At 41.0% G+C, this 25,400-nt stretch overlaps 1 protein-coding gene across 1 annotated transcript in view; it reads right to left on the bottom strand.

The window, feature by feature from the left end:
- LOC145411634 (uncharacterized) overlaps window positions 1–25,400 on the bottom strand; it is a 99,788-nt gene that overhangs the window by 34,401 nt on the left and 39,987 nt on the right. Inside the window, exons 7-8 of the mRNA XM_080281672.1 lie at window positions 7,048–7,181; window positions 2,463–2,673 (exon numbers count right to left, since the gene is read on the bottom strand). Of these exons, the coding sequence (XP_080137798.1) occupies window positions 2,463–2,673; window positions 7,048–7,181 (345 nt within the window). The remainder of the gene's footprint in view (window positions 1–2,462; window positions 2,674–7,047; window positions 7,182–25,400) is intronic.

Raw genomic sequence — 25,400 nt, 5'->3', positions numbered from 1 at the left:
TCCTACAACCGTCTCGACATTAGCCAGAATGAGTGGATGAGAAGGGTGGTGGGTGTGGTGGGGCAGGGTGGGGTAGCGTGGGTGGGTGAGTAGATGGGCGGGATGATGACCGTGGGTAAGTGGGTAGGAAGGGTGGGTGAGTGAGTGGGTGAGAAGGGTAGGTGAGTGAGTGGTTGGGAAGGATGAGTGAATAAGTGTATTGGAGGGTCGGCAGAATAGGCGGGTGAGTGTAGAAAGGGTAGGAAGGGTTGGTGGGTGAGTAGTGGGAAAATAGGTCCATGGTCATTAAGTCCACAGTAGGAATAGGCCCACCGGGAATATATCCGTGGAGAAATTGGCCAAAGGAGAATATACGCTTATTGACTAAAATGGGACCTCATGGGTCGTCTCCCTCGGAGGGTTGGCTTCCCCAGGGTCCCAGGCAATGTTGGTGTGTATGGTCATTTTTTTTCTCCTTAGGGCAACGACGAGTATCCCTAGTAGGTAATAATACAAGTTTTATGTCAGTGAAAAAACAGTCACCATCATCATCCTCGTCCTGATTCCAACCCAGGGAATGGGTTGAGGCAGTCATACCATCGACTACCAAGGTCAGGATGAGTGGAACCCCAAACATGAGGATTCTCAGTTATGCTTCAACCATTCAAACAGATCTTCATCAATCTCTAACATATTGCTTTTCCGTATTCCCTTATTACCTCCGCCAACGAAGTTGGAGGAGGTTATGTATTAACCTATGTTTGTCTGTTTCTCCACACGTCATCTCCAAAAGTTCGCGATGAATTTCAATGAAATTTTGTGGAAGGGTGGGCCATGGGCCAAGAAAGAACTGATTAAAGTTTGGGGCAGATACGGATCCGGTTCCGGTGTATCCCGCACAATATCTTCAAAAGTTCTCAATGAATTTCAATAAAATTTTGTGGAACTGTGGGTCAAGGGTCAAGGAACAATTGATTAAATTTTGGAGCAGATCCGGATCCTATATATTCCACACAATATCTCCAAGGATCCGGATCCGGATCCTTTTCAATGGCATTGGCGGATGTATGCGCTATCTGAGTGCATTTAGCCATTCTTCGTTATCTTCTTCTTATTGTTATTATTATTATTCATTATTATTATTTTTATGGTAGATGAAGAATACCCACCACCCTATCACTCGATGTACTGTAATCCTCAGGTGGCTCTTCACTGGGTGACAGTATAAATGGTTTTCTGTAATCCAGGTAATCATATACAACATGGGAGTTAACGATATGACCAAATGAACACCTGGTGGCAAAGGGGGTTAAGGCGCTCCAGCCGGATTACACCCATAAGAATTTCTCCCTGATGAGTGGCTGGGGTTATTGTGTACATTATGCCAGTCAGGGCCAAAAGAGGCTGGCCACTCTTGCCTTAAATGTCGGGAGTTAGCAGCAAGGCACCGGCCACCCTATGCTCGTAATGAAGAAAAGATTATATATATATATATATATATATATATATATATATATATATATATATATATATATATATATATATATATATATATATATATATATATATATATCCAGTAAGGCGTGGCCATTTGACTCTGAGTTATATGTTTTACGGGGAGGGGCACTAACCCTCCACCAACCCACTTGCTGACACGAAGGAAGCACGTATGGTTTGGTTATATAGTTACCACCCAGCGTTGTAAATGGTTTCTTGGCTTACAGGAAATTATTTGGCTTGTCACTCAATGTAAGGTCACCTGTAAGGGAAAGAAAAGCAATAAGAAGTGACAGGAAAGATGGGAGAAATAAGAAGAGAGGAGGGCAGTCACAGAAAAAGAATGATAAAGGCTAAGGAAGAAGTAGGCAGCACAACATCAGGTGAGTGGATGAACTTTTGGGAGAGGAATTATTTTTTTAAATTTGAATATTTGTTTGTTTAAAGCTTTTACTCAGAAATGCACTGCAAAATCTTGAATAGGTCCGTATTTTCGTATCTTCTACACGATACGAATTCACACAAATACGAATATATATATATATATATATATATATATATATATATATATATATATATATATATATATATATATATATACACACACACACACACACACACACACACATATAGTTGCATATATATATATATATATATATATATATATATATATATATATATATATATATATGTGTGTATAGCGAGAGAGAGAGAGAGAGATTACTAAAAAACTGATTCTAAATAAACACTATTAACACTTCCAGGCTTTCATGGTGCACTTTCAGGTGAATGATATAATCGGTGGTAGTTGGAATAAAATTTCCCCGATTGAAAACGAGCTGATAGTACCAGTAATAACACCAGGAGTCTTGGATGTTCTCCGTGAATGAAATCATATATCTTTTTCCAGGATAGAAACGTCCTGTCTATGAAGTTACTTTCTCTACGTCTGCTGACAAAGGGTATATAACAGGAAACTCACTTACCACTGCGGAAGGAGAGCTCACTGACTGCCAGCCACGGCCCGGGACAGTGAATCAGCAACTTGAGGACGCGGGCTGGGCGGTGGGCGAGTGGGAGGTTGAGCGTGTGAGCACCAGGGGGCAGGGGGGGTGGCCAGGAGGGGGACGACACCAGGGGCTTCTCACTGTAGTTTATCTCGTCCTCACCGAAGTACACCTCCACTTTACTTGGCAGCTGAAGACAAACATGACAGGCAGCACCATTATTATAGCATACTCTTAACTAAAACACACAAGCACTTTACAAGGGACAAGCACTTTACAAGGGACAAGACAGAGAGCAATATTGTTTCACCACGCTTTCTAGGATCATATGAATACTAAAACTCATTACCAGCAATTTAGTAGGCAGCTGATTTTACAGGGGAAAGGACAGAGAGCAGCATTATCATCCTATACTCTACTGGGTGTTGAAGAACCTGAGGGTCATCCCATCTGCCCAGACGAAATGATAACCCATCCAATGATACTACCTACACAAGATGACTATGTAGCTTTTTGACATCTCACATGTACAATCTTATGCTGATTGACCGATTTGTCATTTTTTTCTGAACTGATGTGGGTGGGCGAATGTGAGAAGTATCGATGGATCTGATGCATGCTGGTAACTTTTCGCATCGCTAAAGAATGACCACCTGCTCTGCCAGGTACCTTAACCGTCCTGAGAACTTTGTCAAACGAAATTGGAAGCTGGCAACCCAAGACCACAATATGGTGTTCTGTGGTGGTTCTTTAGCGGTGCGAATAGTGATTGCCATGATGCGTCAGATCCATCGATTCTTCTCACTTTTACCTGCCCACATCAGTTCAGAAACACTCGATCTCAAGCAAGCCATACTGGTTAATCAACAAAAGATTATGACATGTGTGAAAACAAAAAGCTACATACTCGTCTCGTATAGGACAGTTCATGGAGGCCTGATATCTACATGTGGCATCTCACCTTTCCGTGGTTGCTCATTCATATTATTTTATCACCCTGCATTTTCATCGATTAATAGTAATACTAGGAGTACCAGCAGAAAACAATACCACAGACATATATCTTCCAGTTTCAGGAGTGTATTGCGACACAGTTTACTTCATCAGACGTGATTAATGCATCGATATTCACTACACATCACTGTAATGGCATGGAACTGTGTCATAAAAATCAGGCACAACAATCATTCCAAGAATACTAGCTATGTTTTGCTCATTTTCACATCCATCGTGGCGCGAGCTTCGAGAACTTTTGGTGAGAGTGTACGTCGTTGAAAACCATGACAAAGTAATCGGTGATACTTAAGCGACCTCAAAATGCGCCACAATATTTCTGAAGAAAGCCAAAAGTTCCAAGCTGAGCACCGAAACAATATTATCCCAGACGCCCTTAGAGCTACAGCGAAACTATGGACGTCTGAAAGCTCATTACAAAACAAGAGTCACTTTTGTCCACGTTCAGAAAAGCTAAAACTCGCGACATTGAGTAGTAAAACTGAGTTATCTTGTAAACTGGTAAAGCTACAAGCGATCAACACACACTGACTGAAAGCTTTCGGAAAAATAATGGGTGTTTTGCTTTTCGCAAAATGTCAGCGTGGACAGTAACATCAGGCTAGTGAGACTTCTTACTTCCTCTTTTTTTGGCTATAATAACAGCATTAGTAAGTTTGTTTGCTGGTAAATATTCTGCATATCAAGAAGGGATGCATATAACTTACTCATTATTAAACCATGCCACTCAGAGACGCTCATTAAACTTTCAGTCAGGCTGTATAATACCATGTTCTCCACACTCAAGCAGTAGTGTATCATTTGTCTATATCAGACCAAAAATATTTATCCATTCACCTCTCACCACTAGTGCCACCTCACTTTCCTCAGCTCTGGCACTGAGGTATTTCATAAGTCCATCCTTATGTAAGTTTTCATACTGAACACCAGCTGTATGGGGCTATCACACATCTCTCTCTCTCTCTCTCTCTCTCTCTCTCATACCTTACTCACTGCCACATTCCCTCCATCTCTCTCTTTATCACTATACTATAATAATTGCAAGTTATATCCTATTGATAACTGAAAAGGGTTCAAGTCCAGCCAGTGCTGTTATATCGCCACACTCAAAACAATGTGTGTGTGTGTGTGTGTGTGTGTGTGTGTGTGTGTGTGTGTGTGTGTGTGTGTGTGTGTGATTCGTCCAGTCACGTCTTACTACTGTTATCCTTCCCTGCACCCCTGTATCCCAAAGGACACGAATTTGATTCTTGTATGTACTTTGACTTCCCCTTTCCCTATCCACGCAGCAGTACCAGTGGACGTCTAGACGCAACCTCGACACTTGATCTTGTTCTAGGGGTGTACAGAGAATCAGCAAAAACTGGCTTCTTGCCTTAACATCTCTCTATTCCCTTAAAAGAGAATGGTGGCCCGCAGGATCAGGATAACTTGTGTCTCCAGTTTACTGGTGATACTACTACTACTACTACCACTACTACTACTACTACTACTACTACTACTGTTACTACTGCTGCTGCTGTTAGAAATCCATTAACGTACTTTCTATTATATTTGGCAAAATTTCCCATTATCACCCGTCTTTAGCAAGGCGAGACGATGAAGTTTTTGTTGGTGAGTATATATATATATATATATATATATATATATATATATATATATATAATATGGATTGGCTTCCAGCAATACGAGGTGAGTGAATTCCGTAGAAATTAACAGATATTCTTCAAATCTGGTTTGTAGGTAACTAGTGCTCTGTCCAACAACACATTATACTGGCAGGCAGTTAGCATTCTGCCCCCGAATACTTTTGTTTTTTATATGGACTGGCTTTTTGTGAAACGCGGTGACTGAATCCCGTAGAATTTTGTGATTTATTTATCACCGTCTTTTAGCAAGTCGGGGCAATACAGTTTTTCTCGGGGTGTGTCTGTGTGTGTCTGTGTGTGTGTGCATATATCTGTTGCAAAAATACCTCATCTTCAAATTTATTGTGTAGGTAGCTTGTACCTTAGCCAACAACATAGTTTGGCGGTCGATTAGCATTCAGCCCCCGAATGGTTTTTAATTTAACTTTAGGATAAAACTTTCTAAATGCAGGGGATAAATATCGCTTTCATTACCTTTCAATAAAGCGTAGTACCTTCCATGAATAAAACAGTATGAAAATGATTGTGGAAAGTGTTAAGAATATATGGAGTAGATGGGAAGTTGTTGAATGCTGTGAAGAGTATGTACGATGGTGCGAAGGCTGCAGTGCGTGTGGATGGTGAACTAAGTGAATTTTTCTCTTTGAAAGTTGGTTTGAAACAGGGATGTGTCATGTCTCCATGGTTGTTCAATCTGTACATGGATGGGGTAATAAAAGAGGTACAAGGTAGGGTAGTGGATGTTGGAGTGGCCCTGGTGAGAGAGGATAGTGTTTGGAAACTCCCTGTACTGTTGTTTGCAGATGATACTGTGTTGTTGAGTGAAGACGAAGGGGAGCTGCAAGGCTTGGTGGATGAGTTTGGGAGAGTGTGTAAGAAACGGAACCTAAAGGTGAATGTAGGGAAGAGTAAAGTGATGGTCTTTGAGAGAGGTGAAGTCAGTGAATGTACAGCGAGGTTGGATGGTGAGGAATTGGAAAATGTGAGTACGTTTAAGTATTTGGGTAGTGTGATGAGTAAGGATGGAGGTTTGGAGGGTGAAGTGCTTGAAAGGGTACAGCAGGGAAGAAAGGTTGCTGGTTCCTTGAAAGCAGTGATAAGAAATAGGGAAGTGAGCATGGAAGTAAAAAAGTTACTACATGACAGTATTGTGATACCAACTCTAACATACGGAAGTGAAGCTTGGACATTGTTGGAAGGACACAAGTCAAGAGTGAGAGCAGTGGAAATGAGTTATTTAAGAGGAGCCTGTGGAGTCACGTGGAGAGACAGGCTGACGAATGAGGATATAAAGGAGCGTTGTGGTGTGGATGTGGATGTGATAGGAAGCGTTGTGAGGAACACACTGAGGTGGTTTGGCCATGTGGAGAGGATGGAGGGTGAAAGACTGACGAAGAGAGTGTATATGAGTAAGGTGGAGGGTGGAAGAGGGAGGGGGAGACCGAGGATGAGATGGAGGGATGGGGTGGAGAGGTATATGAGAGAGGGGGGTGTGAGTTGGGAGCAGGGCAGTGAAATGGCGGGGGACAGGGCGACTTGGAGGCGATTTGTTTGTGGCCACCCCAAACGGGATTGAGGCGTCTGGCAATAGATAGATAGATAGATAGAAAATGATCGGAATAAATCAAGAAACTATTTCACCTTCCAGCCCATACGATCGTATTTGAAGCAGTTTTGAAGATTTTGTAACACGTCTTCATGAGCGAAATACTCTACACGCTAGAACACAATATTCTTTTGCGTGTAGATATTAAAACTATACAAACAGAATACAAGAGAATGTTGAGGTGTACTATGCAAATTAAATCGAAAAGGAAGTCGTGCTATGAAGCCTTCTATGGCATTTGGAATACTATCGTCAATTTGAAATGTAACCCATGTTCTTGCCTACCGCCACTGACCGAGAAGAGGTTGGTGGGATCGGCCAGAGCGTGGAGGGCCATGCTGGAGAAGTTCCTCATGGTGCTGAAGGTAAAAATGATGGGGAGTGTCGCATCCTGTAGCTCCTCCATACGCCACCCCACCCACCGCCACCCTGCAGGAAAGAATGGAAATCAAGATGGAGAGAGGAGGAAACTTTTAACTAATGTCGAAATGGGACTAGAGGAAAGTTATGGTAGGAACATCACAGTGCTGAGTGGATGAATGCTTTATTGCGCTAGGTTAGGTTAGGCTGGGTTCGGTTAGGTTGGGTCTAGAGAGATTAGGTGGATCTGTTAGGTTACTTTAGGTTAGGTTAGGTTGAGTTTAGTAAGGTCAGGTTAGGTTCGGTTTAATTAGGCTAGGAACGGTTTGGCAAAGTTGGTTAGGTTAAGTTAGATTAAATTAGACTATTCGGTCAGGTTAGGCTATGGTAGATAAAGTTACGTTTGGTTAGACTAGGTTAGGTTTGATTGCTCTAGGCTTGGTTAGATTAGGTTGGGCTTGGTAGGTTAAGGAATATTTCACTAGGTTACGCTAGATTAGGTTACGTTAGACTTATCACCTCCATTAGCGCTTGAATAAAAGGAAACTTCTTTCATTCTTTTTTGTACAGGTGTCCCAGTCTCGTATGTCCTGTGCTCCTTCAGAAATTTCCACCTTGGACTAATACCTACCGTCCATACTGAACAATACTATAGTCACTTTTTTTCCTTGCACACACACACACACACACACACACGTCTAATATACTATAATTCTGGGCGTGTGTGTGTGTGTGTGTGTGTGTGTGTGTGTGTGTGTGTGTGTGTGTGTGTGTGTGTGTGTGTGTGTGTGTGTGTGTGTGTGTGTGTGTGTGTGTGTGTGTGTGTGTGTGTGTGTGTGTGTGTGTGTGTGTGTGTGCGTGCGTGCGTGCGTGCGTGCGTGCGTGCGTGCGTGCGTGCGTGCGTGCGTGCGTGTGTGTGTGTGTGTGTGTGTGTGTGTGTGTGTGTGTGTGTGTGTGTGTGTGTGTGTGTGTGTGTGTGTGTGTGTGTGTGTGTGTGTGTGTGTGTGTGTGTGTGTGTGTGTGTGTGTGTGTGTGTGTGTGTGTGTGTAGGCGGGCGCACGTGTATCTGATGATGTATTTACATTTTATTCTTTCTTTCGTCGGACAGTTTCATTTAGTTTTGGAAAGATTTTTCGAAGAGGATATATGATACAGCCTTCACTCACCATATCACTATACGTGTTCTTCCCAAAGCTAAGTGATGGGTCGCTGTGTGTGTCAGGTCCAGTGGAATATCACCTGTCAGATTTATGGTTCCTATCCTACCGGAGTCGCTGAAGGCTTCTGTGAGTGCTCTCGAGGCAATTCACTAAAAGGTTAAGACACTGGGACTAAAAGTGTCTTGTTCCAAGGATAAGGTCCAGATGCTTTGTGGCCTGTTGGATGAAGCAGTACTGACTTTTCAGGCAAATGGTGAAGACATCGAGGTATTTGAGACTTTAACTTCATTCTTCACTTCCGTGATACCACATTAATTATACTCTTTTTATTTCCAGACCAATATGTTAAGTTTTGTAGAAATCATCTGCAATGCCCATTTTTAGATACAGTCTCCATTACCTCCTTAAAAATCTGACGTCTCTCCCTATGCCGAATAAATACACTTGAAGACGGCAAAAATATAATGAAAACACGTCATCAGATTAAAGAGGTTCATTTATCGCAACAGTGTGGTCCATAACAACGGTGAGTCTCGTGGTGGGATTACTTGTCACACTGGTCTGGCATATTGCGTAATGGACTCACTTCGAGTATTTGTCGCTGTCGATGTGTGTGAAGACGTGTAAGTTTCGCATCTTCTTGACGCAGATGCTCCTTGTCTTACATTATGGCCGTGAGACGTGGACACTAGGAATTGTTTTGGTGATGCCCATCAGTTCCACTGGTAAACAGTGCTTTGGGGGAATGATGAGATATCGCTGATGCGGCCGAGTGCGTGATGAGCTATTATTTCATGAGAATGAATAAATTTCTATTACCTGCTTGATAGGAGAACGCCAGTACAGGCTTGATGGATGGTGAGTAATATGAAGTGGAAGCAGAACTTGAATAAGAGGCTTCGTTCGTTTCTTTCGTTTTGCTCTTATTCTCCATAATTACTCCTGGAAACGTTATCATTATTTGTTCTATGTCTCGCCCTTTTTCACCCCTTCCTCTTTTTAAGTTAGATCAGTTACATTAGGTTAGCTCGCCTTTCATCGTTACGCCTGGAGATCATGGCCGGACTCAGGAGAGAATGTGATTCATTTAATTTCGTCGTGGATTTGTTCCAGTATTTTCTTTTGCCTTCAGTGTGAAAATTTTCAGCACACATTACAACCTTAATAAGAAAACAACGTTGGAAGTGATCCAGGACTGAATGAACGCAGTCTAGCTTTAAAAACAGGTGAAGCAAATGAAATGAACTATTTTATCTGATTGTACCTAGACGCTCTAATCCCGTAAGGGGTGATCGCTGTCCCGTTGTACGGTTAGGGGCACTAACCCTCCGCCAATCCATTTGCTGACACTCTGAGAACACTAATGGGACCATGTATGATTACCATCCAGCGTTGGAAATGGCTTCCTGGCTTACAGGAAAGCATTAGGCTTGTCACTTAATGTAAAGCCACCTGAAAAGGAAAGAACTGTGCTAGAAAGTGACAGGAAAATGGGGGAAATAAGAGAGGAGGACAAACTGAGAAAAAGAATAATAAGGGTGCAAGATGAAGTAGGCAGCGCTACATCAAGCGAGTGGATGATGGTCACAAATTCTGTTTTTTTTTTTCTTTGTATTGAAAAGAGGATAAATGTCATTTTGGAGTGGTTTTGTGGGAGTCGAGATACTTGATAATCCTGCTACACGTGGCCACGGTTAATCGAGAGCAGTGCTTGCCTGAACTAGTAGCGTTAAGAGTACAATAAGCGCAACAATGCGGAGGCTTGTTCTGAGGAACCATTGAATCTTGATGTAGCTGAAATTTTCTTTGCGTTCGAAACTAAACTATATACCCACGTTGCTGGAAGCTGTTGAAATAAGAAACCTCAGAAGTGTAATAAGACTTGGAATATTGTAAGGATCTTTGCGCAGACTTTAATTTTGCCTGTAGTTGAGTTTCCTTCCTAAGAGTGGTAACTGTTTGGGTATGTACTATGTTTATTTTAATCTTACGGTAACAAGGAATACAACGTTACTGGCCTATCGTTATGTTCCATCTCAAGGACAGAGTTAGATGTGCAGCGTTTCCGACAGGCATTCTAACTTCTGTTGGCCCTCCAATCTTGGTTTTCTTATATCTGCTTCATTATATATTCATTGCTTCTTCCTTCATGGAGAATTGGATCACCCTTTTTCACTCCCTTGTTTTCTCTCCTTTCTCTCGGTCTCGTCTGTACCACCTTGCACGATGGAACAACACTTCAAAGCCAATAAATATCTATCTATCTAGGGTTACCTCTTTCTATACTTTTTCCTTGATGCTTTGCTTCTACTTAGGTGAAAACAGGTGTCGGGAACAATGACCAAGATTATGATAATGACGACGACGACGACGACGACGACAGTGATGATGATGATGATGTAAAACTCTTAAGGGTCTTCTCTTTCATGATGTATTCCCATCATCAGGCTGATGGGCAAATAGTTAGATATATCGCTGTCATCATTACCAGCTTAACTCTTTCCCACTAATATATGGAGTGGATGGGACTTAGAAACAGCAACATGCGAATACAGTGGCTGAAGAGCGATCAAGACAGTGGCCAGTATAATGATAAGCCTGTCTGTTTGCTTTTCATTTAAGCCATGTAAACGCAAGTCTTACTGAATTTGCATCACCAGACCTAGAACGTCATTTACGTAATACTTTCCGAACTTTAGACATTTTGTTCTGCTCAGAAAACCTTCCATGATGGAGGGATTAGATACTGCCTTCCTCATCCCCTGCAATAGCTTTGAACTATCTTACAGAAACCTGGAGCAAATAGTAGCAAGAATAAAAAATAAATTACGTGCCCATGCTGAAGAGGTCAGGATTGTTGTCTTAACCGCCTCCCAGTTATCTTCCTCTCCGCCCACCAGGAGGATTCACGAACTAACTTTCGATCGATTCCCTGTTGTAAGTATAATTTGTCTTTGCAGGAACAGCATGAGACACGGGAGGGCTCTTGCCCGTAGTACTGAAACTGAGGGCAGGGGTTACCCTTTCCGCATCCCGCTGGAAGTGGAAGCTCACACCTTCAACTTAAGTGGTTATCTTGAATGCGTGAGAGCACACCCCTTCGTGTGGGTAGGCGCGGCAGAGAGTTGATAGCCCTGATTAATTAAAAAATTTAAAATCTTAAAAAAAAATGTATGACAGTTTTTGAAATTCACATGCAGTATAATCTCATACTGTTGACAGTTCTCATATTTTCTGTCACTGAATACTGGCATTTGTCCTTGAATACTCTGTAAAGTATGCATACAGTAAATTATCCAGCCACGGTGTACACCTACGTCCGCATGTTGCACAACGTCCACCCACGGTGTACACCAACGTCCGCATGTTGCCTACATTTACTTATCACCTTTGTTTTCGCCTCGTTGTAAATTAACCACCTCCAGAGAAGCGGCGAAGTCTTTTAAAACGATAAAAATATTATACACTTATTTTTTTCTATACACGATGTTTTTATCATTAAATTACAATTCTCATCATACACACCATACGGTCCTACAAATTCTACATAGTTTTCTTTGCATAAGGCTACTATATTGTGACGAAGGGGCATGCTAAGGGGTGCAATGAGACTCCTCGTGGATTCCGATACTATGCTGTGGTAATCATCTCCCGTTCGCAGGGGAACGCTCTCCCTTTCGTGCGTTAAGATTACCACAAGTTACGGATAGGGCAATGTGAACGCCTGCCAACAGTTTAAGACTACGGTCCTTTGCCCTTTCCCCTTTCCCTCTCTTGTCAATGCAGGGACAAAAACTCCTTTATTGTTGCACTATTCCTAATTCACACTCAGTGGATGTTCCTCACTTTCCTCATGACTCGTCATATCAATGAGAATCATGCAAGGACAGAGAAACATGTCCAGCCCATCTCATCTTAGGAATATTAGCTAGGAGAAGAAAAGAAGCATAAGTGGAAAAACATTAGACAGCCTTATGCCTGCAATTACCTATTCTTCAACAGCAAAATATGAGTGCACTATAACAGCACATACCTCCTCCAAGATAGCACCATCCTTCTTTTTGATCCTGAGCCTTTTTCTTTTTCACTCCATATTCATATATTTGATGGTGAGACAGATTTCAATCATAATTTCAATACTGGTGCAATTTCATCCAATAGTTTTCCATGTTGATGCTAACAGACAGACAGACAGAATGAAAAACAAGCCGATTAAAAAGCATAACCACCTTGATGGGCCTGAAAACACAATAAATATTCACTTATAAGTAGGTGTTAGTTTTGTAGAAGCAACACTCGACATGGGAAGACTCCTTACTGCAACAACGTAGTTATGATAGGAACATATTTTTATTACCTCCGTTTTACCCCGCGTTTGTTTGTTTGTTTGCTTGTTAGCAGGTTTACTCAAAAAGTTATGAATGGATTTTGATGAAATTTTGTGGAAGGGTGGTCCATGGGCCAAGGAAGTAATGATTACAATTTGACCCGGATCCGATTCGGATCCGGAATATCCCACACAATATTACCCAAAAAGTTCTGAACGCATGTTGATTAAATTCTGTGGAAAGGTGAGCCATGCACCAAGAAAAAATTGATTAAATTTTGGAGCGGACTGGGAACCGGATTGGGGTCCTACATCCACGGATTCAGATCCAGGATCACTCAAAAAGGAATGTACGAACTTTGATGAAATTTTGTGGAAAGGTGAGCCATGCACCAAGAAAAAAATGACTAAATTTGGGGGCGGATCCGGATCCGGATCCTTTTTAATGACAATGGCATTGACGAAGGTACGCGCTCTCTGAGCACTTTGTAGTTAACTGTTTCTCCATGTAGCTATCCAGCACAAGATCCAAGATATCTCAGCATGTTGGCTGCTATATGATGTGATGTAGTGAACATTCGAGTTTTGTTACTCTACAAATTCAGTCCCGTATATGAAAACAAAAATTTACTTCAGTTTTGTACAGTTATATTTAAATCTTTAAAAAATGTATTCTGGTTTAAACATACTTCAGCCATTTTCTTCATGCTATTTTTTATTCGTTCCTCACAACTGAGCTGGCAGGTGATAGAGTAATCCAAACATCATCTTAGCCACGTTATTTATTTTTATGGTCGATGGGTATTTTTCTTCATTAGTATTGGATGAAGATGCATTTTCATACATAATAATACAATGTCTACCATTCTCAAATTTCTGTCTTTACCGAAAATACTACAACCAAGCAGCTAATATTTTGCTAAAAATTCTCTTTGTTCAGTATTCAGCCATGTTCCAGTAATGCTAATTATATCAAAGTCATCAATAATAGCGAGGGTTTCTACTTCAGTAAACTCATTGCGAAAACTATGTGCACTATCAGAAAAAAAAAAAGTCAATTTCTTTGACAGAGAGAGTTTGGGTTGTCTGTCCTACCTTCATTACAGTTTCTGTTAATTTGACCGCTTCCCCTGAGCACTGTGCAGAACCTAATGCGTTACTGGAAACCATTCTCTGCGTATAAAACTGGCTGCTATTAGTCATCGCATGTGTTTACAAAGTCAACACCTAGACAAGGACATCTTAACTGATTATTTAAACTGAAGGCCTAGCTGTTGAATCCTGGGCTTTAATAACAGAACCTAACCCCGATATCAGAACGTTTATAGTCTTGGTTCTGTGGTGCCGGATCATCACCTTGATATGCTCCAACAGTTCCTCTGTAATCTTTACCATATCATTCATACCTGCATTAACAACAACAAGAGTATTATCAGTCAAATTGTTAAATATCTTCATCCACTGCCTCATTCACGTCATCAACTCAATCACCTGGTATGCAGAAACGATTTCTGCCACTGGGTGTCCTAATGCAAACCTTTGTCAATTGGCCTTGGATGACGGAGTTCACTAGACTTCACACCTGTCTTCTTCCAATTCTACATCACTATGAAATTTGCTGTAAGCTGTCACTGGTATGACAGTCCTTTTTTCCCAGTGTGCATTTGATTAAATTCCTGCCAAGAGGCATTACTGGTATTAGCAGTAGGAGAAAAAGTGATTGGAATGGTTCTGCTGGGATCATGAACAGAGATACTTGGTTGGTCTTCTTCTGTATTCCCACCAATGCTGCTAGCAACAAACTCTTCCAGTGAGTCAGTCCTGGATGTAAAAATCTCATTTATGTTAGCAGATTCAGTCACTTTCTCCTCCAGGTTGCGATGTAGTTTACTTCACAAACAAGACAGACGAAGGGGTTAGTGAAATGGCTTCACAAGAAGTGATCGGAACAAGAGGAGCAAATGAGGGTCCATAATTCAGGAATGAATTACGGGAGTAAAATGAAGAAAAAAACATCATCGGTATACAGGCAGTCAGCTAGGAATAGTTAGTAGCTGCATGTTCGAAAATTTATTCTGCCCCAACTAAAAGGGATGATACTGATAATAATACTTGCCTTGGAGTGAGAGACATTCTAATAAATTTCTTTTAAGCAGAGAAAGAAAATTACTGATGAATGCCTTATAGCGGAATATGTTCAATGTTAACTCTCAGCAAAGCAAGAAAAAGAAAAACTTACTATGGGCGCATTACCCTAGTTATTTGTACAAATTTTACAATAATATTTCATAAATTGAATATATAAAAATAATAATAGTCTGTGAAAAGATCTATATAAAAAATCGCTCTCAGCTTTGTAAAGAAAATATGAATTACATTAAGTACAGAACGGGGAAGAATAATTTCTGATTTGACACCTGAAAACCAAACTTATCTCTGCAACTTGAGGAACGAAGTGCAGCAGTAATGTAACAATGAACTATGAACTCAATTTAACCTATGCAATGTAAGGAACGAAACCAAGCACTTATAATGCAGAATCAACTAGCATCACAGGATAGACTATACTAGTACTACGAAATGGATATGCTTGGTTGCCTAGCGTAATCTCGCACCTTGAAAAAAAACACACACACACTGACAAGGATAGAGAAACAAAAAGTGGTATTAAAAGTAAATAGAAAAAAGGGGCAAAGGCAAGCTGAAAGCAGGCAAATTACGCCAGCAGACAGAGGACAGAAGCAGTCAAAGAAGGAGGAAGAGGACGAAGACAGGCAGCGAAGGCGGAAGAGTAAAGCGAAAAACAAGACAGACGGAAGGGAGGCAGAGGAAGGTTGAAAGAGGACAGAAGCAGGCAGAGAGTGGAAGAAGACACAGGCTAGTGGACAGGGAGACAGAATGAGAATAGAGGCGTTACGGTAGGCGACGTGGGACAGAGACGTAGAGGATGCGGGAAGACGACAAACAGACAGACAGGGAGGGAGGGAAAGACAGGCAGGGGAGGCGACAGGAGGAATGTGTTGAAGGATGGGGTGGTGTTGCCCCGTATATCAGCTGTAACATATGACCACATTAGCCAAGCACCACCAGCCGACTCTCGCTACCACGCCTGGCAAATATTAATCACTTCAGTATTGTAACGTTTTTTGGTTTTACTTTTGCCACCATCAGACGATTTTATTAAACTTTAGAGAAGGCCACTCAAACTAGCTGTTCTGTATAGTTTTCCCTCTTTCAATAGCTCCTCCACTTTGAAAGAGTCGTCAGAGTGAAAGAGTTACCCACTTAATTCCCAAGAGGTATATTATATGATAAGGTCATAAGCTTAAGCCCTGAATCGCATAGTGAAATACAAACCCTTATTTTACGGTCATTTATATAACTCTGTAGCTGCTACATATGGGCAGCCTGCATTCCATACTATACTCCATTTCACCAAGTTTGGCACCATCAGCGATGTCCTCAGGGCCTGTAGTGTTGATGTAAATGCCCAGCACTGGGTAAATCTCTATGTTTTACCTTGAGCACCAATATACAAAATGGTATATCCAGTATTGAGGACCTTTATCAATGTTACGTGTGTTGAGGACATCAATGTTGGTGCCAGACTCGGTGAAATGGAGTATAGTGATGGTTTGAATATTCGCAATCGCATTCACATTCAAAAATATTTGCATTTTTTTCAATATTCGCATTCGCATTTGCATTCGCGTGCGAATATATTGCGAATAATAATGAAACTTCATAAAGTTTATAGATCAAATACAGAGCTAAAAGCACGAGTTGAACTACAGTGTTCTAGGCAAATGTTGCCAACCAAACAGTTGTGCCAAGCTAGGTTGGGGTTTGCTGCATCATGCAGTGGTGCCAGATTCCCAGAAAGATCTGGATTTCTCCAGATTTTTTGCATAATGAAAGATTTTCGGAATTTCTCATTAAAAAGTGTGTAATTTCCAGATTTTCAGCTCATAACCAGAAAAAATACTTTAAATTTCAAGAATTACTATGAGAGAGAGAGAGAGAGAGAGAGAGAGAGAGAGAGAGAGAGAGCCTGCCTGACGTGATCTGTTCTGGGTCCGTCGGAAGTTGATCCAGGACGCTTCTGGTATCGCCGGGGGATGCATGTAGGAGCTGGGTCCTCGTCCAGTATCCTGGTATCACAGCAAATTGATAGAAATTTGTTCATTCAATTTTTTATGGCTGAAACTCTTACAATAAAATTAATTCGTACAAAAAATGTGAATTACTCACGTTTTTATGTCATTGAACAGAATAATCACATTCGCATTCGTATTCGGACCATCACTGTTCCATGCTACACAGTGCAGTCAACAACCATATCGGCAGGCCAAGCATGTTCTAACTTCATGTACTTCAGAAATCATCGCAAAAATGATGGAAATGTGCATTCCACATTGAAATATAAGGTCTCAGCATACAACATGGTCTTGCTGCACCAGACGATTAACTCATATTAAAACAGCACACAAGTAATGACGGGTTTAAATGAAGGCTAAACAGAATTCATCCGTTAGAAAACTTCTCCAAATCTGGATAACATCGTCAATTGCTACCAAATCGAAATATAAAGTAACGTGATCGGTCTACGGAGAGTAAATTATGACGGACTCCAGTCACTAGCCAGGGATACAGTCAGGGATAAGAGTTCACCTACTGGTAAACTGTAACTATTTCACACTTATGCCCGTTGCTTTCCACCCTGACACGCCATATTAAAGGGAATCAGCCATAGCTAAGAGAAACACACCAGTCTCTCTCAGGTCAGGAGTATTAAACTTGCAGAGTAAAGTGAGATGAGGTGAAGCATTAAGCGATCTACTGTAGTTTTGCCCGCCTCCATCAAGGCATTTCAGATATTACCCATTTCTTCTTTTTGTTGTTGTAACATTTACCGCATTATACTGATTTTTACTTTAACTTTGCCAAGATTTTGTTGTAGGCTTATTTCACGCAGGTCAGTGAATGAAAAAGATAATATTACGGCTCTACATAATTTGCACCACACTTCTTCGTGACTAGCACCGTATTCTAACAGTAACCTATTGTTACAGTTCAGTATTCAGTGTGAAGGACCCTCAGTTTTAAGCTAAGTTAGGTATAAAGACCACCATTTCATTATCTTAACCCAATCACTCATATGATGTATTTTCCCCTTAGTTATGATATTGAAAGGCTTACTATTAGGCATACTCTTGAGATTTTTCCAAGTCGAGGAGTTACATATGGCTTTCATTAACTCTTTTACTTTGAGATAAATCCACTAAGCTGCAGCAAGTTGTCTATTCGGTACCAAAATAAAAATATGAAAGACCATCGGATTGGAGGGCTTAACTGTGTAGCCTGTTCATCAGATCTCACAGTTTCTTTATTTATCAAGTGCCTGAAGATGTACTCAAACCTCATATATTTATGGTCACTGATGGAACACCTGCAATTGCTGGAGGTGAACAACTTTCATCACACATACAACGATAAAATAAATGTGGTCCCATATGTTTTATAGTCATCATTACATGCTTCAAGGATTGTTGTTAAAAAACTGTGTGCATTTAGGGGGGGGGGAGGGCATATCCACACCTGCACGCATGCAAGAGCAATATGCAGTCGTTATATGCCTCAGTTTGAGCTCCATTCATGTAACGATGTGGGGAAAGGTAGCTGTTTAATTCCCATAATGCCGTGATGCTTCCAGAGGGCATGACTCACCGGACCCCAGACGATTTTCTTGAGCTCACGGAAGACCTTCTGTAGCAAAGGGATTAATGAAGGCTGCATCTTACACCTCCAGGTTGTAAGTCTTTCCTTAGTTTCCCCTTCACCACAATAGCGTATTTTCACATTTTATTCTTTCTTTTACACGATTTGATTCAGCATAGTAGAGCACCTTGGCAGTAAAGGAGTTTATGATGACTGTATACTAAAATCGTCTGGAGATAGCAAGGATAAAATAAAGAATACTTCAACAGATGCATGGGATTAAGGTGGTGGCCTGTCATTGCAAGCACGGCCAGGCATGATTATACCCTTTATAGTGTTGAGCCTGGTTGACACTGGCCGAGAAGCTAAACCAGTGCACTCCGATTACTGATTTAATATTTCATTTTTCATTCCATTTTGCTGAGCAATAATCGGGGTTAATTTAAGATTCCTCAAAGGTTAATAAAGCTGACTGGAGGTTGCAAGAATAAACCAGAAACTACGTCAACGGACTGAAGAAATTAACCTCCCCCCCCCATTCTATATCCAGCAATACTCATAACAACCATACAGTCAATGATTAGATCCAAAACACTTTTCTGCTCGGTTGCTGGCCAAACATATTTAGACTGACACGCCAAACTGACTAGTAACCAAGAAGACTCATTCCTTTTGACTAAGGCTCGTCGAATTTCATTCACTCACAACTTCGTATTTAATTTTGTGAGAGTAGTCAAGCTCTGTTAGGTGAAGGCAAAAAGATATGGTTTAGGAAATGATATATTAATATCAGGTGTCGGAAGTCGGTTATATAAAGTAATAATGTATAATCAAAGCTCAATACATTATACACAATACCAGAGTCATAGATAACCATGCACAAAGGAGAGTAAAGTTGGAATTAAACTTTACCAAGGGAATACAATACAGTCTTCACACAGGTGGAGTACAGAGGCATAATCCTGTGCAAATTGCCATGATGATTAATGACCACGAAGGAACATAGGATCCCCAAATTGGTGTGCATATCTGGTTTGACATCTGACCTCACAAAGTCCTTCAGGAGGTCTAACTAAATGAAAGAGATGTATGACAGTGTTTGACCAAGGAACAGTTTACCATGTATGAAGCGAACTGATGAAGAAATAAAGAAAAGGCATCACATTTAAAGGTTTCCGGTAGAAAGAAAAATAGAAGAAGAAGTTGAAGAAGGAAGGAAGGCAGGAAGGAAGAAAGTACGAAAAAAAGAGAACGAAACTGGCTTCATTTATCAAGTCTTAAGTTACAGTATGGAGACTAGTTATTGGCATAGACCAGAAGAATTAACACCTTCTCAAGTTATTTAAAATGAAAATGCGAAAGTCTGGACATAATCAAACCTTTTCACGTAGTTATGGGTACGGTGATATTGTCAAAAAGGGTATGACATTTTTATACCTTTGTTAAATACACTCCTAAGTAGGGCGGAAACTGGGAACATATAATAACAACGAGAGTTCTTAAAATCAGCGCGAAAATTAGGGGTTTGCATGCAGGTAGTAGGTCTTAAGTCCTTTGATTCAGTGGGTTAATTTTTACTTTATTCTTCCCATCTCCTGACGATCGTATTAAGCACAGGAGAGAATTTACGAACTGGAGAGGTTATTTGACTGTAGTAACCCAGTCCCTAGCAGTATGCACTTCTAAGGAAATAAAACTGGTAGAGATTTGCATGTACTGTATATTCCTTTTATTCAAGTCGTCAGTAAAAAGGCCTTGAAACAGCCGAATTCAGTGAAAGCTGTGGTCTGGATGAGGCGAAGTTAGGCAGCCCCTATTTACGGCATACATGTGTGTGTGTGTGTGTGTGTGTGTGTGTGTGTGTGTGTGTGTGTGTGTGTGTGTGTGTGTGAGGTGGAGAGGCTTGTATATGTGTGTGTGAATGTGACCGTTTGCTTGTGTACGTTAGCCCTGACCTGGATGAGAGCCGGAGCGTGTTTGTGTGTATTGCTACCTTTGTGAGCTCTGTCTACAAGTTACCCGTTGGCCGTGCATGTGAGAAATACAGCTTTGTCTTTGCAATATAATGTCAGTGTTAATGTGAGATGCCTGTGTAAGTGTGAGATGGTTGTGTATTGTGAAAAGTCTGTATGAAGTGTGCGGTGCAGTCAGTGTAAGTGTGAATTGCCAAAGTGAAATGTTGATGTAAGTGTGAGATGTCAGTGTAAGTGTGAGATGTCAGTATAAGTGTGAGATGGCAGTATAAGTGTGAAATATCTGTGTAAGTGTGAGATAGCGTAAGTGTGAGATGTCAGTGTAAAAGTGTGAGTTATCAGTGAAAGTGTGAGATATCAGTGTAAGTGTGAGATATCAGTGTAAGTGTGAGATATCAGTGTAAGTGTGAGATGTCGGTGTTTCAGTGTGAGATGCCTGTGCGTGAGGTGTCCGTGTAAGAGTGAGGCGTTGTTGGTGTTAGGGTGAGATGTGTATACAAGTGTGAGGTGTAAGTAAAATTGTGAGATCTCTGTGTGTGGTGTTTGTAAAAGAGTGAAATGTCATTGTAAGTGTGAGGCGTCTGTGTAAGTGTGAGATATTTATGTATGTGTGAGTTTTCTGGTAAGTGTGAGATGACTGTGTAAGTGTGAGATGACTGTGTGAGTGTGAGATGACTGTGTGAGTGTGAGATGACTGTGTGAGTGTGAGGTGTTGTCTGTGTAAGCATGAGACGCTTATGTAAGTGTGAGATATTACAAGAAGAAGAATGAGACGTCTGTGTAGGTAGGATATGATGTCTGTGGAAGTGTGGGGTGTCTGTCTGAGTAATATGTTGTCTGCGTAGGTGTGAGATGCTGGCTATGTAAATATTAGGTGTCTGTAAGAGTTAGAAATTTTTGTTTAAGTGTGCGATCTCGTCTGGGTAAGTGGGAAGTGTTGTCTCTGTAAATAAGAGATGTTGTCCGCGTACCTGTGAAATGTTGTATGTGTATGTGTGAGATGTTGTATTTGTATGTATGAGATGTTGTATGTGTATGTGTGAGATGTTGTATGTGTATGGGTGAGATGTCGTATGTGTATGTGTGAGATGTTGTCTGTGTACATGTGAGTGTATATGAATGTGTGAGATATTGTCCGTGTATGTGTGAGATGTTGTATGTGTATGTGTGAGATACTGTCATTGTACTGTATAAGTGAGATGTTGTCTGTGTAAGTTTGGTGTGTTAACATGGCGAAACATTGCTCAATGGGGGACAGTTGGAGAATGTGGAAACAGGCATTAGGAGAAAACAGGTGGGTGAGAGGCTGACCCATAGGTGCAGCCTGACTTGGGCTTACAGTATCAGCTAGTTAAAACTTCCCACATCCCGAGGGAAGGTTTCTTATTTTTGTCAATATTATTATTAAATCTTCCCACATCCGTGTGGGGAGTTTTCATGTTTTTGTCTATTGTTATTATTATTCTTACGTCTATGAAAATTACGATATTTCAAAGACTATTTGGCCTAGATCCTTCAAAACTGGTCAACTCAGTCGGGCAGTAATCCGCTTCTCTTGGCCAAATATGGTGGCAATCCATCAACCGGATCGCCGGATATTATCCGCAACACAGAAAAGTGAGCCAGCCATACTACCTCAAGAACAGCTTAAGCCAGGAAGCTGAAATTTTACTACAATATAGCCTTAATGCGGAAGCAGTGCGGAAAACAGTATGGTTCCAACCGGTCGAATAATCTTTCAGATTGCCTAAGGTAAAAAGTTGTGACTTTTCTGGATATTCCGGATACCACACAATTTTCATGAAGGGGTAAAGCTAGAACCACCAAACTTGGTGGACTTACTTGACCTAAGGTGACATGCACAAGATCAGTGACCCTGACTTCAAGGTCCCTTTATAGCTCTATAGTTCAGTTTCTAGTAGGCAATGGTCATGGGAAGTTTTTCTTTAACAAAATTATCCTTGGACATTTTTACTGTGCTCTAGGTATTATTACATCCGCTAAAGATAGCATAACGGGGGACTAGTGTTTTATTAGATTTGTCTGTCTTTCTGTCTGTCTGTCCATAAGCAACATTTTAGATAAACTGTTGGATGGAACAGCACCTAATTTAGCATAATGACTGAGAACCATCAGAGGAACAAGTGATAAGTTTGGGACCTAAAAACATCATGGTTTGAAGGCCAAGGAAGAGGCCAACTCATTTTTTAACCAATTTTCTCGGAACTTGGTGGAAGGGTTGACGGACAAGAAAGGGTTAAGTTATACATTTTTTAGAACAATAAGTCAAAGACAAAGGTCACAGTGCAAGGTCTAGGTATCAGCCCATTAGCACAGATCGGTTTGATATGATATAAATTATACCTAACAGAAGTATTTCAGGCTGGCAGGGGTGAATTCCTTCTTGTTTCAGATCAACACACCGGATTAAGGTCACAGGGTACGGCAAGACTAAATAATTCTGACCCTGTTTAAGCCAAACATGGTGGATAGGTTGAAAGTCAGATAAGGTCGAAGTAATCCTGTTCTGATAGTAATCAGTTAAAGGTCAAGAGCACAGAGCAAGGCCAGAGGTTCAGCATTAAGTCTTTCTGCACGACCCGTGCGTACTTGCCGTGTGCGAGCATGTCGTTTGTCGGTTTCGAAGCATGGTGACGAGCCATTCAATAAACAGCAAATTGCATGTGGGGTTGGTGTTTCAGTCCATCACGTGTACATTATTACTTTCTTGCATTTTTCAATACCATACTTCCACAACACAAGTGACCATTGACCGTGCGGATGGGATGCTAACTTATTAAACGATGAGGGTGTTTCGCTTTCTAAATGGTTGTTGTTGTTGTTAAGAAAAATGATAAAAATAATAATAACGATAATAATAATAATAATAAATAAATAAATAATTAATAGAACATATAATAACAATAATATTAATACTAGTACTAACGATAATAATAACTAGAGGGCCCCCATGGAAGGAATCACACCAGCCGCGAGCCGATACAAATCTATCTTGGTTCTGACTATGACCTTCATCTTGACCTACTTTCACCAATCTCGAACTCGTAAGAGATTTTCATGCCTACTACACACCTGTAAAGGTGTGTGATGATATCTTGAGCGGTTGCGAAATTATGGTGGCTACAGACACACATACCTCCTACTTTCACCAATTTCGAACCCGTAGGAGATTTTCGTCCTAAAAACTTGGCAGACCCCCATCCTACAAATTTACCTCCATGGAATCTAAGCATGAATAAGCAAGGGATATCTGTAGTACAGCTGAGCTTCCGAAAATTAAAGTGGCCCTATCCAAGTTTGTGCGTATCAGTCTCTGTGCATGCCATCTGTATGGAATGAGGGCGTATAAGACCACTGAGTCACTGCACCCCTGTGTGCAACACAGCTGTCATGTATGAGGGTGATCGCCACATACAGCTCTTCTGAGGAGGATGGATTAAAGAGCATTCTCGGCCCTTCGACTAATTTCCTGTCTTTAACTTCAGTCTTGTCCGCCGCAGTGTTGCATTGCTCACTGTACTATTGGTAGTTCACTTGGTACATCATCTTCAGTTACTCCAAGACACCAAAATACAGCCCAAATGCAACACCCGTCAGCCCATATAATCTCAATCCTTTTGTGCCCAAATCTTCGGAAAGTTATTCATCACAGTGTCCTCTTCTCAGCTGTGAGTCTCAACATCTCAATTCGACTTACTTGAAAAGAGACATCTTTTGCGCACTTTCAGCTTTCATTTCTACTTCCTTCATAAAGAATTTATCAAAGTGAGGGGAAATGCTGTGATATCAGTCTTGCGAAGGACAAGTAAAAGTAGAGAGAGAGAGAGAGAGAGAGAGAGAGTTCAACAGTGTACATGCTTGCCAAATAAGCAAGTCACCATGGCTGCATGATCTGTGCGGCCATGGACTATTTAAGACAAGCTATATTATAATTGGTTTTGGAGTTCCCGGAGTACATTATTGTTTTTTTCTTCACATTACGGCTTAGTATTGATTTACATGCCCGTTAATCAAAATATGTCGATATTAAAACAATGAAAACCGGATGGAGGACATAAATCGCAACACCCGCGCTATCTAACTATCTATTGCCAGACGCCATAATCCAGTAAGGGGTGGCCATTTGACTTGAGTTATTTGTTTTACGGGGAGGGGCACTAACCCTCCACCAACCCACTTGTTGACACGTAGGGAGCACGTATGGTTTGGTTATATGGTTACCACCCAGCGTTGTAAATGGTTTCTTGGCTTACAAGAATCCATTTGGCTTGTCACTCAATGTAAAGCCACCTGTAAAGGAAAGAAAAGCAATAAGAAGTGACAGGAAAGATGGAAGAAATAGGAAGAGAGGAGGGCAGGCACAGAAAAAGAATGATAAAGGCTAAGGAAGAAGTAGGTAGCACTACATCAAGTGAGTGGATGATGGTCGCCACCACCTGCCACTACACCCGCGCTCACTGACTGATTTAAAAGCCCAGAATATCACATTACCCTCTCGCCTTTAGCTTCGACGACTTGCTCTCAAAATCGTTTTACTTCCTTCTTGCCTGGTCCTTAACCACTCCACGAAGTTTAGACGAAATCAGACCAAAATTGTTTTGAGTTGAACTTGCCTGTAACTTTCCCCGTAGCTTGACCTTTGTTTGTTTTCAGAATCAAATCCCTTTATATTTGCTTTACTCTGAACCTTTACACGGAGTTTGGTCTAGATCGGATAAAAACTGTTTGCATTAAGATTGCCGTGTGACCATGAAGAATTGTTCTAAAAAAAAAAAAAAAAAAAAAAGATAGTCCAACTACTTAGCTAACCCTCAACCCTTCTGCCAATTTGGTCCAGATACGAAAAAGTTTATTTTGATTACAAACATACATGGCTCGAAATTTGACCTTCCTCCTCGATCTTCATTTTTAACCTGGTGTTTTCAAACCTGCATCGTCTCGTTCAAGCCTTACCCTCAGTTTGTCTACAAAGTGTGATCCGTAGTGCATAAAAACTATTTAAGCTCACCGTGCTAGGTCAAACTTTGGCCTGGCCCTCTGATCTTGACCTCTGGCATACTGTTGCAAATAACAATTCTTCAACCTGTTG

The sequence above is a fragment of the Coenobita brevimanus genome, chromosome 1 (assembly GCF_032717465.1).
Source record: "Coenobita brevimanus isolate Jiangsu-jjx chromosome 1, ASM3271746v2, whole genome shotgun sequence".
Taxonomy (NCBI): Eukaryota; Metazoa; Arthropoda; class Malacostraca; order Decapoda; family Coenobitidae; genus Coenobita; species Coenobita brevimanus.
Note: the sequence above shows the minus strand (reverse complement) of the source record. Positions and strands in the feature narration are given on the sequence as shown.